Source organism: Macrotis lagotis, chromosome X (genome assembly GCF_037893015.1).
Source record: "Macrotis lagotis isolate mMagLag1 chromosome X, bilby.v1.9.chrom.fasta, whole genome shotgun sequence".
Taxonomy (NCBI): domain Eukaryota; kingdom Metazoa; phylum Chordata; class Mammalia; order Peramelemorphia; family Peramelidae; genus Macrotis; species Macrotis lagotis.
Window position 1 is genome coordinate 306897957 of NC_133666.1, and position 13588 is coordinate 306911544.

The 13588-nt window shown below is 37.3% G+C and overlaps 1 protein-coding gene across 1 annotated transcript in view; it reads right to left on the reverse strand.

The window, feature by feature from the left end:
* Positions 1-1626: 1626 nt before the first annotated feature.
* LOC141497322 (endothelial lipase-like) overlaps positions 1627-13588 on the reverse strand; it is a 37533-nt gene continuing 25571 nt past the window's right edge. The window contains exons 7-10 of the mRNA XM_074199970.1: positions 12060-12180; positions 9365-9580; positions 7491-7595; positions 1627-5336 (exon numbers count right to left, since the gene is read on the reverse strand). Of these exons, the coding sequence (XP_074056071.1) occupies positions 5315-5336; positions 7491-7595; positions 9365-9580; positions 12060-12180 (464 nt within the window). The 3' untranslated portion in view covers positions 1627-5314. The remainder of the gene's footprint in view (positions 5337-7490; positions 7596-9364; positions 9581-12059; positions 12181-13588) is intronic.

The following is a 13588-nucleotide window of genomic DNA, read 5'->3' on the forward strand; positions in this document are numbered from 1 at the left end:
CACAAAGTACCATGCACTATGTTAGAGTGGGGGTGGGGAGGGTGATTTAAAGTTTATCTATGTCCCCTGCCCTCATAAAAAATGATCATTTTATTGAGGGATACGATATACATATACCATAATACATAGGGTCATGGGATCATAATTTTAGAACTGAATGATTCGTAAGAGTCTTCCTGTTCAATTATTTTGTTTTACAGGTAGACAATATCAAATAAGAAAGGCCTCCAGTATACTGTGTAAAACCTATGACAAAATGTTTCTGAGCACCTGAACACACAAATGGATTTCAATCTGCAAAGTTGAAGGAAATTCTCAAATTGATAAGCATCCATTTGAGAATTTTAATAAGTTCAGATAAACTTTGTGTGAAAGTTACCCCCTGGTAGGGAGAATTATTGAGGATTTGGGGGAGGAAGTGATATTTGAGGAAACCTTAATAATCAAAAGAGAAATTACATGCTGTGTAGAAAATATAAGGTCCACATGGCAGACAGTAAGTAATTATAACTGAGTGACCGAGAAAGGTAAGGGAAGAGAGGAAAGAGGACAAGGTTTCTAAATGAAAGATTATGCAAATGGCAGTGCCTATTAATGCAGAGGAAATGATGTAGAGAATTGTGAACTAGCAGAAACAAAATCTTTCAAATGTATGGAGGTCCCTACTCTTGAGATTCCGCCTCCCTTGGACACTGTTGATTGTATCCTGTCTCCCCTTGACCTTGTTGTGTCTTATCCTCCATTTCCACCTTGACTTAAACTTTGGCCTGGACAATTGCAGACAGGAAATGATGTTAGAACTGGACCTCAAGTACTTTGAGACAGGAAGGACCAGCATGTAGATTGCCTCCCATCCAGAAGGATGGGTCTTCCTCTGGTTCTTGGTTCTTCATTAAACCACATGGAGCTCCATGGGCTTCACCATGTGGCCTAGTTAACCCAAGCTTCATGGCTGCCTGCCTTTCTCTCTCTCTCTCTCTCTCTCTCTCTCTCTCTCTCTCTCTCTCTCTCTCTCTCTCTCTCTCTCTCTCTCCAAATTTCAGTTGAGCCTGTCAGCTGACCTGTCAGATCCATGTGGCTTTTCCTCAACCTCTTCATAACTTTACCTACCATTTTCTGTGTTGTAACTTCTTTAAATAAATTTTTGTTTTATTTCCATCCTTGCTTTCCTGAGTCTGAATAATGATTCCTCATAGGCAGAACTGAACTCAAGTAGCCAGTGGCTACCCTGTGACAGAAATAGTGACATCAAAAGAAAGAATATGTTTTTGGTTAAAGATAGCAAACTTGGTTTAGATATACAAATAAGTCCTGATTAGTTTGAATAAAGAATCCCACTACTTGATGTCATAAGAAAATGTAAAATGTGGTCATTGATTCCAGTCCAGGAGAAATATGCAATGAAAAATATTAAAATAAATTTATATCTGTCTATTGATGTAATAAAATAGCAGAAGGGGGGAAAAAAGAATTTCAGGCACAAATTTATGACAAATAATGATAGAAAACAAAATTTTAAAATTAAACAATTACTAAATATCATACCTATATAGAATCATACATAAATAATGATTTCATATTAATGTCATTAAAATCTTTTAGCAATATAACCTTAACAATCTTCTCTTTCTTTAAATCTTCATATATACTCTGGTAATTACAGAGACCTTTATCCTCATCTCAGCAAATTTGCATGCTCACATTCTCACTCAGTGAACCTGGATATTTGGATGACCTGAGGCATTGGCTAAAATCAGTAATGCTTTTAATCCAGTATTGTAGTCCTTGCAATTTATTTCAACATGGCATGAACATGGTCATAGCAACTCTAAAATAGGAGATGTTGGAATACCTGAAATCATTTTATGGAATATGATAAAACATGAAGATTAAATTAAGAGACAAAGACAAGATTGCATCAGCCTTTGGAGGATTGCAAACAACTTAATTGAGGTGAATTACAATGATAGAAATGGAGTGTCTTTTTAACTGTATAATATTGCAACTAAAAATGCATTCCTCTTAGCAGAGCAGACATTTAGACAAAAATTTCAAGTTTATTTAAGACAATGGAAAAATATGGAAATGAAGTATACAGTAAAGAAACTTTTACTGCAAGTGTTGGCTTGTTTGATAGCTTAAAAGATAAAATTCATTTGCATAATGTTAAGTTTACTGGAGAGGTAGCTGGTTCAGAGGAGATGGCCAGAGAAGATGACTGTATGGCAGCTAAATGTCCTGATGTTTTGAAGAAAATAAGTATTTTTGATGGGGATAAAGTAGGTTTAATTGGGGAAAGGTTACTTTCTAGAACTTACATTTCTAAGGAGGAAAAAAATCAGTCAAGATTTAAAGGGTATAAATTGGGCAATCACCCAACATTTCCATTGGGAAAGAGTACAGAAGGGGATTTTAAATTAAAACCAATGCTTGTTTTTGTTCAATTGTGTCCAATTTTTTGTGACTTTTGTGCAGATCATAGCATGCCAAAACTATCCATGGAATTTTCTTGACAAAGATACTGAAGCCATTTCCTTCTTTAGTGAATTAAGGCAAACAGGGTTAAAGTAATTTGGTCAGGGTCACATAGCTGGTAGATGCCTACAGCATCTGAACTCCCTGACTCCAGGCTGGCATTCTATCCACTCAGTCATCTAGCTGCCTTGGAGATTTTATATATAGTTATCCCTTCCACAATACTTTAGAAGCATGCCACCCAGGATCTGGAAAATTCATGTAAAAAGTTTTAGCCCCCCCATGCTAGAGAAGTCTGAATTATTATAATATTCAAAAATGAAATATGCTGATATTACACAATTAATATCTTGGAAGCTTGAGAGAGGTCCTGGAAATTGAGTGAGACTTGCCAAAAAGGGATATCATATATGTATTTCATGATCTTCCCTATGATATCCCAGGACAAAAAAACAAACACAAATCAGTGAAAAAATGGGTTACTGATTCCCCAGTTTAAGGGTCTCCTTGGAAAGAGATTTTCTTTCAGTTTCTTTCAGTGTTTCTTTGAGTGTACAAAAACTTGGTCAAGTCCTTCCTTACATATTACCTAAGGCTTCCTGTAAATTCAAGCCTTTTGTCCTTTTGTTCTATCTTCAAAGGAAACAAACAGCAATATCTGGTTCATCCATTAGTGAAACCTTCAATGAATGTCATAATTCATATACTTAAAGACAATTTTGATTAAAATACCCTTCACAGCAACTCATAGTTGGGTGTAGAAACCATAATTCATTTTGGACTTTTAAAAGAGAATCAATGGGTTTTTCAGAGTCAAATAAGGTTTTATTATTTTCCTGTAGAACTTTATAAAAAAAAATTACCAAATATGTTAGTCTTAAAGCAAAACTAATTAACCCAAAACGTCTATCTCTTCTTTGTACAATATATACATCTGAGAAATAAATAGTGTTCTAGGCAGCATACAAAACATCATTATATACAAATAAGGCTTTAAACCAACTGCATAAATACATGACCTGTGGGGATCCTATCCCTGGAAATCAGCTTGAAAGTTCCATTACCCAAGGCCTACCAAGCAAGATGAACAGCTTGGAGTGTAAGCTTGACTTTGGTTGGAGAATAGACATAAAGCCTAACAATATAGAGACATACAAATTGGAAACCCATCAGGGATAAAGAGTTGACTGTAAGGGGTCTCTGAAAGCCTGTGTACTTTGGGCATTATGTAGGATAACCCACTGTTCTTTATAACTAGAACCCAAAGAAAACATTTCCAATCCCATTCAGTATATCTCCTGTCTCTCTCTGTCTTGTGTGTGTCTCTCTGCAAGTCTCTCTGTTTATCTATAACATTTGGAGTATTTCAGAAGGGAAAGACTTCACAATTCATCTCAAATCTTAACTTAAGGTATGGAGACAGAAGCCTTGGATGATAGGCCAGGATCACCAGGCTGTAATACTGGTACCACCATCAAATTATATGACACCAGCAACTTCTCTGAATCTTAGCTCCTTCATCTGTAAAATGAGGGAAAGAGTGGTTGCTCCTTCCAGCTCTTGTAAGAATCAAATAAAGTCATATGTGGTGCTGTTCTTTAAAAAGTATGAAAATGACAAAGAAATATATACTCAAAGATGTCTTATTACAGATGTATCATTTGGAAGTTTTTCTAGGAAATTCTGCACTAGTGAGGCACATTTGGAAATACAAAATCTTTGGAGTAGAAATCTCAAGTGCAAAATAAAATCAAGATTAAAATAAGCCCAATCTGTAGCTCCTAGATTCAAGTTTCCTTGACTGTGTTGACTTTTGCATATATAACTATGCTTATTAAATGGAGTTTCTTCCATACCCTTGAATGGTGAAAAATTTAACCTGCTATATTTTCTAGTATATAAAAAAATTAATAGAGTAGCCTTGATGGCAATTAGTATGTCAATACATTATTTGCTATAGGTGGTATAAAGCGACTACTCAAGGCCTCCAGAGTACATGTCTTATACATATTTCCATCTCTTACAGTCGCTGAATGCCAGTGCTAGAACGGGTCTTATTGGCTCATCTAAATCTATTCCACTTATTTTCAGATGAGAAAACCAAGGTTCAGAGGAAGTGGCTCTTTCAATGTCATGCAACCAACTCTTGGTATTCTCTCAATAAATATCTGTTGGATAAGCAAGTGAATGATCCTTTGGACACTATAAGAGCAATGTGCCAAATGGACTTCTCAAATATGGCAAATAAGAAGAGTGTAACCAAAAGCTGCCCAGAACCCCTAAGCATCACCCTCTGCCTGTGATTTTTTTTTTCCTTTATGTGAAAGCACAGAACTTTTCTCATGTGTCCCAACATATCAGAAAAATTTTTTTCTGAAGTGGCCCTTACATTAAAGACCACCAACCAGAGAATCCTTGGTGTGAATGAGTGTATGTGTCCTTTACTGTGTCCATCCATTAAGGGTCACTTTACAATGGCTATTTCCTTTTGACTAAAAACGTAGATGAATATTCTCCAGAAACTTCAAGCCAACACTGAGAAGCATACAAACATTAAGCTTTAGGCAAACTGGGACTCAGCCTCCACTCAGGGTCCACTGAGCATTTAGTTAGGGTTAGTGCTAGCCTAAGGAGCAGTGGTAGTTGCAGTAATGGAAGAGTTCCCCTCTTGCTTGCCATTACAACAGTCATGGGAAAAGGGGACCTGAGCCAAATCATCAACTGCCCTTCTGTTAGCAGCCAAGAGGAGATCCTTCCCTCAGGGGAGATCCTCAGCAGTAACTTTCTCCACATAGCTGGATGACAGTGGATCTCTAGGGCTATGACTTCCAAAAGACCCTTAGAGCAGATCCATGGTTGAACTGAAAAGAGAGGGTCAGAAGAGCATGAGACAATAGCAAACATTCTGGGACTGTTCATTCCTACTATATAATGTACCATTTGAAAGAGTTACGTGAATTCTGATTAGCTCCCACCAACACTTAATAACATCCTTCTTTTTTCCCTTAACCAAAAGGCATCTGGGGCAGCTAGGTGGCACAATGTATAAAGTCCCAACCCTGGAATCAGGAGGATCTGGGTTCAAATTTGACCTCAGACACTTAACAATTACCTAGCTATGTGACCTTGGGCAAGACTTAACCCATTGCCTTGCACATACATGAATAAGAGGCATAAATATCCATGTACAAGCATCACAAAAATGTAACAGCTCATCTACCAAGCCTACTTAGGGCAAGCCTGTTACATTCTCCTAGTTCTGTGAGGAAAGTAGAAATAGGTATCGCCACTTTTATTTTGGAGCTGAAGACATAAACACTCCAGGAAAGCAAATAGAGACAGAGTAAATTATTGGTGGTGTGGAGTCTTTCACAAAGGTCTCCTGATTCCTGACTCTTCATTCAGAGTTTTTTTCTCTCTTTCCCAATATATTCTCCCCATATTCATAGAGGAAAATATTTTCATAGATGGCTCCCTAGTTTTGTTTTTGAAGGGGAAGAGAGAGTGCTAAGCAACTATTAAGAAAAAGACTTTAGGGTTATCTTTCATAGAATCACCCCAAGCCCCCAAGTGGGTATTACATTCAAAAAATACTGACATTTGCTAATAACTACACTGTAGGAGAATAGAAAGAGCACCGGAGTGGAAATCATTAGGACAGTAGGTCATGGTCCCTACTCTGCCACCAACAAATCTCTCCTATCCTCAGTTACTTCCCTTGTAATAGGAAGGAGCTGATATTCAAAGACCCCTCCAGCTCTAACATCCTGTAGTTTTCTGTTTTACAAAGGAAGCTTGAAACTTTAGATTAGGTGCTGTTCATCTCAAAGGAAGATGGGAATGAAAAACTAGTGTCAATTAGAATTAAAGATGAAAAAGAAAATTGATAATTTGGTCTGGCAGTCTCTAGGGTCATGATTTGCTAGTTCAAGATTGCCATTTTAAAAATCTTCTTCACAACAACCCATACACACACCTACATACACATTCACTCACTCCACTAAATGCATACCTTCCCAAAAACTGGGAAGAGATCTATAAATCATTTTCCTCTTAGTAGATAAGGACACAGTAGAAAGTGGAGGAAAGAACTCTAAGGAAAAGAGTCAGAAGACTGATGACAGGCTTCAACTCATGCATGAGGTCATTAAATTCGCTTGAATGTGAATCCCCCTAACTATAAAATATAGTATATATTGATTTATATTTATTAGACTATTGTATCTTTATTAAGTTATTAATTATTTTTATGAATTTATGTATTTTGTTTTCATTTTTCAGTCTTGTCTGGCTCTCCATGATCATATTTGTGGTATTTTTGGCAAAGATAACAGAGTTATTTCCTTCTAGGGTCACACAACTAGTTATTTTCTGAGGCTAAATTTGCCCCCAGGTCTTCATGACTCCAGACTCTGCAATATATCCACTGCCCCTCATAGCTGCCCAGTTTATGTATATATACTTATATTGATAAAATATATTAAATCATTTATATATATATAGCTTATTCAAAACTATAAAATAAAGATGGTACCACCTGCTCTACCTGTCCCATAAGGCAGGCTGCTTGAGGGTCAAATAAAGAAGTATATAATGTAAATATAACAGTACTTTTAAAATTAAAATTACAATGTGAATAGAAGAAATTGTAATTATCATACTGTAAATCATATTTGAAAGTAGCCTTAATCTTGCCACTTAATTTTAAATTTCCACTTAATAGATAATTTTAAACTAAAAAAAAAAAATCCTGTGATCCTGGTCCAGTGGAAAAGTACTGGCTATAGAGACAGAGGGCCAGAATGAAAATCCCAATTATGATGCCAGCTGTGTGACCTAGGGCAAGTCACTGCATATGGTCTTCATTTTGGGCTTCATCTTTTTCTCATCAGTCATTTGAGGGGGCTGGATTAGATGGCCTCTGAGGTTAATTCCAGACCCCAAAGACAGAGTCCTTATAGTAAATACCCAAGGAACAAGGGCAGCAGATGGGACAGTGAGGAGAGCTATCGTACCTGGTCTGATTTTTTATTCTCCAACCATCTAGGCACTTGGTAAACCAGAGTTCTTTGCCAGGAGAGATTCTAGTTTGCTCAGGATCTTCAGCACAAAAAGTCAATCTGAACAAAAAAGAAGAAAAGAGCTGAAAACAAAAACCCAAAAATGTGCTACCACTAGCTACCTAATAAGAAAAACAACATCAAGCAGAGAGGATTTACCAGTAGTAGATGGTCAGAGGAAAAGGAGGGAGAGAACAAAGAGACACAAAGAGGGAGAAAACAAAGAAAAAAGAAGAGAAAAAGAGACAAAGCCACCAATCTAGTAATTAAGTATTAACTATCTAACCATATGACCCTGACCTTTCCCTCTCTGGGCTTCAGTTTCCTCATCTGCAAAATGAGCAGTTAGAACTCAATTTCCCTCAGGTTACAAATAGCTCTAAAAGTCTAGAAATCCATATTATTCACCTTCTCCCCCCCCCCAAAAAAAGTATTCAGTAATTCCCTATTGCATCAAAATGGAAAAAAATCAAGGTCTCCCATTGCATTTGGGGTCAACTCTAGCTCTCCTAACATATATCTTGCCACTGAACCCAGATGACCCCTCAGGAGAGAGTGAGACTAGACTTTGCACAGCCTTGCCTCACTTAAATCCAATTCACTCGCAAGTCAAGACACCACCTTCCTGTTGCCATTGATCCTCTTCTAGAACAAAGGACAAATTGCATCAAAATGCCTAAGTTTTGAAAACCTTTCATAATGTGACCCCACTCTCAATATAATCTTATATTTCAGTTTTCCCCAAAATGTACCCTTCAATCTAATGAGGCAAGGATCTTCACAGGTACATGAATAGATCATACTCATTCCTGTCTCTGCATTTTGTACAAAATGTTCCCTCTTCCCAGCATACTTTGCCATTGCCTATTTGCCCATCCAAATCTTACATATCCTCTAAGACCAAGCTCTTGTTCTGATTCCTCCAAGAAGCCCTTTCTAACCAGTGCAGTCAGTACAGGTAGATTCTCCTCTCCCCTGATCTCTGAGATCACTTAGGGTCTGTGAATACAAAGAGCATAACATAACATAGAAGACCTACAGAGGGTTGCTTTCAACTCTCCTAAGGTATCTCTAACGCTCTGAAGAGTTAACCATAAAAAAAGTTCTCCCCTCTAATTCTAGGTCTCTAGACATACACCAAAAAAAAATGGTTAGAATTTTTTAAATGAAACTACTCGTTTGATCAAAGCAGCAAAGCATTATGAGGTGTTATACAAGAACTTGGTTCCTTCAAACCAGTCTGAGAGAAGGGTAATCAGTTCCTAAGAAGAGGCAGCACAGCACCTGCTGACCAGAAATCTATGAGGGTTTCTCCACCCATCTGACCCTTTCCATAGGGGGTCTGGCTCCCCTGAAAATAGGCAAAGTTGGAGTTGGATGTGTCAGAGATTGAAGATGAAAGCAGCATCCCAATCCAGAGCACTCAGGGGAAAGGTATGATGCTTTTTAAATCAGATACTACTGGGAGGAAGCCATGTCCATCAAAGACATCTTCCTGGAGCAAGCAGAGATCCATCAACACACAATGTACAGGACTTTAATTCTGGTCAAGGCAATAGTGGAAGAAATAACCCACCACATCCTGGATTTTCATAATTGTAAGGATTCACCAGCCTAAAAGTGACTGAAATTCACACCCTTGGCTGGTGAAGTTGCTTTGTTTCATAAAGTGAGCCCTTTCCCAGGAAAAAATATTTTGGGGGAGATAATGGCTATTTTACCAGGTGCTGGAGAGATTCATAAAGGGTGAGGGAGAATGGATTCAAAAGGAGTGAGGGACACAAGAGACATTAATGCTCTTACAGGAGAAAGGCTGGCCGGTGACTTACTTCTGTTGAGTTTCCCCAGATTTGACCCGGATGCGCCTAATGTGAAGCTCCCTCACAGAGTTGGGTTTTGACAGGTAGCTTCGAAGTTCTCTCCACAGGTTGTACCAGGTTTGAGCTGTGCCCTCCCAGGAGAGTTTGATCTTCAAGAGATCACCCATGTCTTCTTCTGTATACACCAGGAAGGTGTTCGTGGCATTTAAGTATATCTGCTCCACTCTGTGGAGCAAGAAAAAAAGCATTCTGTCTATGGCACTCACTGGGTCCTAATTTTTCATGCCCTCTTCCCACTGATTATGAGAAGATAATAGTAAAACTAAAAAAATAGTTGGTGTCTACATAATGCTTTAAAAGTCTGCAAAATGTTTTTAGATGTACTACTTCACTTAAGCCCTACACTAATGTTGTGGAAGAAATATTTTCCCCATTATTAGGGGAACTGAGATTCAGAGAGATAGAATGACTTGTCACACAAATCAGCGACAAAGTTTTCACAGGCTTTTACAATCTATGCCTAGAACCCTCTCCATTCTACTGTGCTTTCTTTCTAATGCACACACACACACACACACACACACACACACACACACACACGCATGCGCTTGAGGTTGGACCTGTTGATTTCTCAGCTCGATTCTATAACTATGATAAAATCATTGCTAGGAGAAACAGTAAGTAGAGCACTGGGACAGGAGTCAAGATGACCAGAATTCAAATTTGACTTCAGATACTTATTAACTGTATGACCCTAGGTAAATCACTTGACCTCAGTCTGCCTTAGTTTCCTCAATCATAAAATGGGAATAATAGCTTCCTTGCAGAGTTGTTTGAGTATCAAATGGCATAATATTTGTAAAGAATTTTTCATCTTTCCCAACAAAAGTTAATAAACTTTTACCTCCCATCCCTCTTCCTGGATTTCAGTTTCTTCTGAAGAAAAATTGGAAAACAAAGGAATTGGACTAGGGTAGAGATTCTTAACTTTGTATCAATGGATAGTCTGGTAAAACCTATGGATTCCTTTCTTGAATACTGTTTTTAAATGTGTAAAACAAAATGCATGAGATTATGATGGGAACCAATTATACTGAAACATAGTTAGCATTTAAAACAACTTAATTCATTTGAAATGTAAGTTCCCCTGGATTTCATTTTCTAACAACATAATTTTTTATATCTGCAACAAATTATTCTTTTAATTTTGAGAAAGAGAGGCATTTTTTCTGAGGTTTCAAAACAGTGCAACATAAAATGTTAAGTATCAATATTTTACTATCTGGTTTTTTGTACTATAATACAACAAATAATATTAATTAATAAACATGTAAACTTAAAAAATAAAAACAAGCTAATTGATCCCAGGCAAAGAACTCCTGGACTAGATGATCTATGAGGTCTCTTTCAAATCTAATATTCTAAGAGTTTCTTTGAACTTCTTATTTTCCTGCCCCCAGGAGATTAAGAATGGAGGAAGGAAAGATTATCATCACTCTTGCTGGCTGAAAGCAGGAGTTTCCAAAGAGAAAAACTGAACTGGTTAGGAGGGTAGTACATGAAAACAAAATTTGAATTTGTGAACCATAGATTCAAATATCAGCTTAATGAGAGGTTACTAAATGGAGTAGTCAGGGTTTCTAAAATTCATGATCTTTCACTAACACTTTTATCAATAACTTGGTAGAAGTCATTAATGGTATGCTTATCAAACCTGCAAATAACAAATCTAGGAGAGAGGGTTAACACATTGGGTGGCTGAGTCAAGATCCCATAAGTTTTTGAGAGTTCTGAACAGTAGACTGCATCTAATATACTTGGGTAAGAAAAATTGGGACGAGGTGACACAGTAGATAGAACCCTGGTCCTGGAGTCAGGAAGAGTTCAAACCTGGCCTTGTACGCTTACTAACTACAAGACCCTCACTTAACTCTATTTATCTCATTTTCCTCATCTATAAAAAAAATAAGCTGAAAAAAGAAATGGCAAACCATGCCAACATCTTAGTCAAAGGGGTTCCTAAAGAATGAGACTCAATTGAAAACAACAATAAGAAAAATCAAGAGCATGGGGGACTGAGGCTAGATCTGAGTATATATGAAAAAAGACTATGGTCAAACTGAGTCAGCAATGAGACATGGCAGTCAATAAAGCCAGAGTGATCTTAGGAGCACTTAGAATAGCATAGTGTTCCAGAATAAAAAGAAGTAACAAAAGATCTTTCATTAAAAATCATTAAGTAGAAGTTTAGATGACCATACATCAAGAATTCTGGGGAGGAAAATTTCTGCTCAGTTTGTAATGGATGGGCTAGAAGGTCAATTCTGAAATGGGATTCTTCTAGATGAGGTCTGAGGCCAAGAATCTACAAGTGAAGAACACAAGTTCAAATCCATTTCAGACTTTTATGAATTATATGTGTTGGACAAGTTACTTAATCTCCCTAGGCCTCAGTTTCCTTATCTCAACAATGGCCTTAACCTAGATGCCTCTGCGGTCCCTTCTAATTCTAGATCTATGTAAGAATTAAGACTGATTTGAACTACCTAGCACCAACTCCTATATAGATAAATGTGTGTGTGTGTGTGTGTGTGTATGTATGTATGTATGTATACAGACAACCACCTCTCCATCCCTTCTCCCCTTCTCCAAGATTCCTCACGATGCTTGATTAAGACCACAAGAAAGGTAGAGTATGACTTACATTTCTAGAGGAAGAGACTGGGAATCCGTGTTGGTGCCATAAAGTGTAACATAAAATGAAGGTTGTGTTTCTCCCATTGCCTTGTAGCTGAAGACATGGATTTTCAACTGATAATGGTAAACTGTAGATACAAGAAGAGCATAGACATTTACAAGGCCTTGCTTGCGGTTTCCCGGTACCACTGAACTGGCACTAAAAGAGTGACTTGGCAAACTAAAATTTGGAAATCAATTGACAAAAGACCAAAATTCAATATCTAGGCCAGGTAACAAAAGCAATCAGTCGTGGGCAGGGCCTTTAGATCACCCTGATCCTATGAAATCTGGCTTTTCCCCTTCCTCTTTGTCAGCATGGCATTATCAAGACCTTTTTCTAGGATAAAGAGAAGGTTGCTTTAGTTTATGTATTCAGGGAAATATATTATGGAAACCATAATCCTGAGAGTCAAAATAGGTTAAAAATGGAGGCAGTGTGGTACCTTGGAAAGAGTATTTAGTTTGGAATCAGAAGACCTGGGTTCAAATTCTATATAGGTGAAGTATTACCTATGGGACCTTGGAAAAGTTGATTCAGATTTCTAAACCTCAGTTTGCTTAACTGTAAAATGGATAAAATAGATTCTGAGGTCCTTTCATCTCCAGATCTGTGATCCTATAATCCTATCAGTTGAGAAGAGTTTGAATAAATTAATGTTTGATAACTCTATAAAAGTTACTGGGGAAAACTGAAAACTTAGGGGATATTACTAACTTTTAAAGTTTGACACTATAGAGGATGAACACATTCTTCTACAATAGTTTCTTTAAGTCCAAGATCATGGACAAAATAGGCAACCACCTATATAATGTGAATTCTAGGATACCAGAAAAATGCCCTTTCTCAACTGCTTAATGATGCCAGCATTTCCACCCAGACAGTTTTATTCCTTTAGTTTTATCAACCTATTGGTACAAATGCCTGGACAAGATTAAGCATTCACTAAATGGAATTTTGAGACTGAACAGTTAGAAAAGACCTTAGAGATAATCTGATCCAATACCCTCAATTAACACAGGAGAAGCCTGAGGTCTAAAAAGGAAAAACAACTTTTCCAAAGTCACATCCAGGTAATCAGGAGCAAAGTCAAGAAATGAACCTCAGTTTTCTATTTCTAGACCAAACACATTCTTATGTTTTTGCCAAGCTGCTTAGTTGTATATTGACATTGATGGATTTGATTCCTTTGCCAATGGGTCAAAGTACAAACGTGTTACAAAATGAACTGAGTCAAAAACCTTAAATCAATTAAAAGATGCAACTCAGTGGCATGGTAGTTTCATATATTTGTGGTCTGAAGCTGCCATTTGTGGGAGGCAGCATTGTGGCAAAAGTTTCTGACATATGCATTTTATTGACACAATGCAGCATAGTGGAATAAAATGCTGGGCTTGCAATCCAAAAAAAAACTGAATTCAAATACCTCCCTTGATTCTTACTAGCTAGGATGAATCATCTAATTTCTTTGTACTCAAGCAACTTCCTGGGATTAT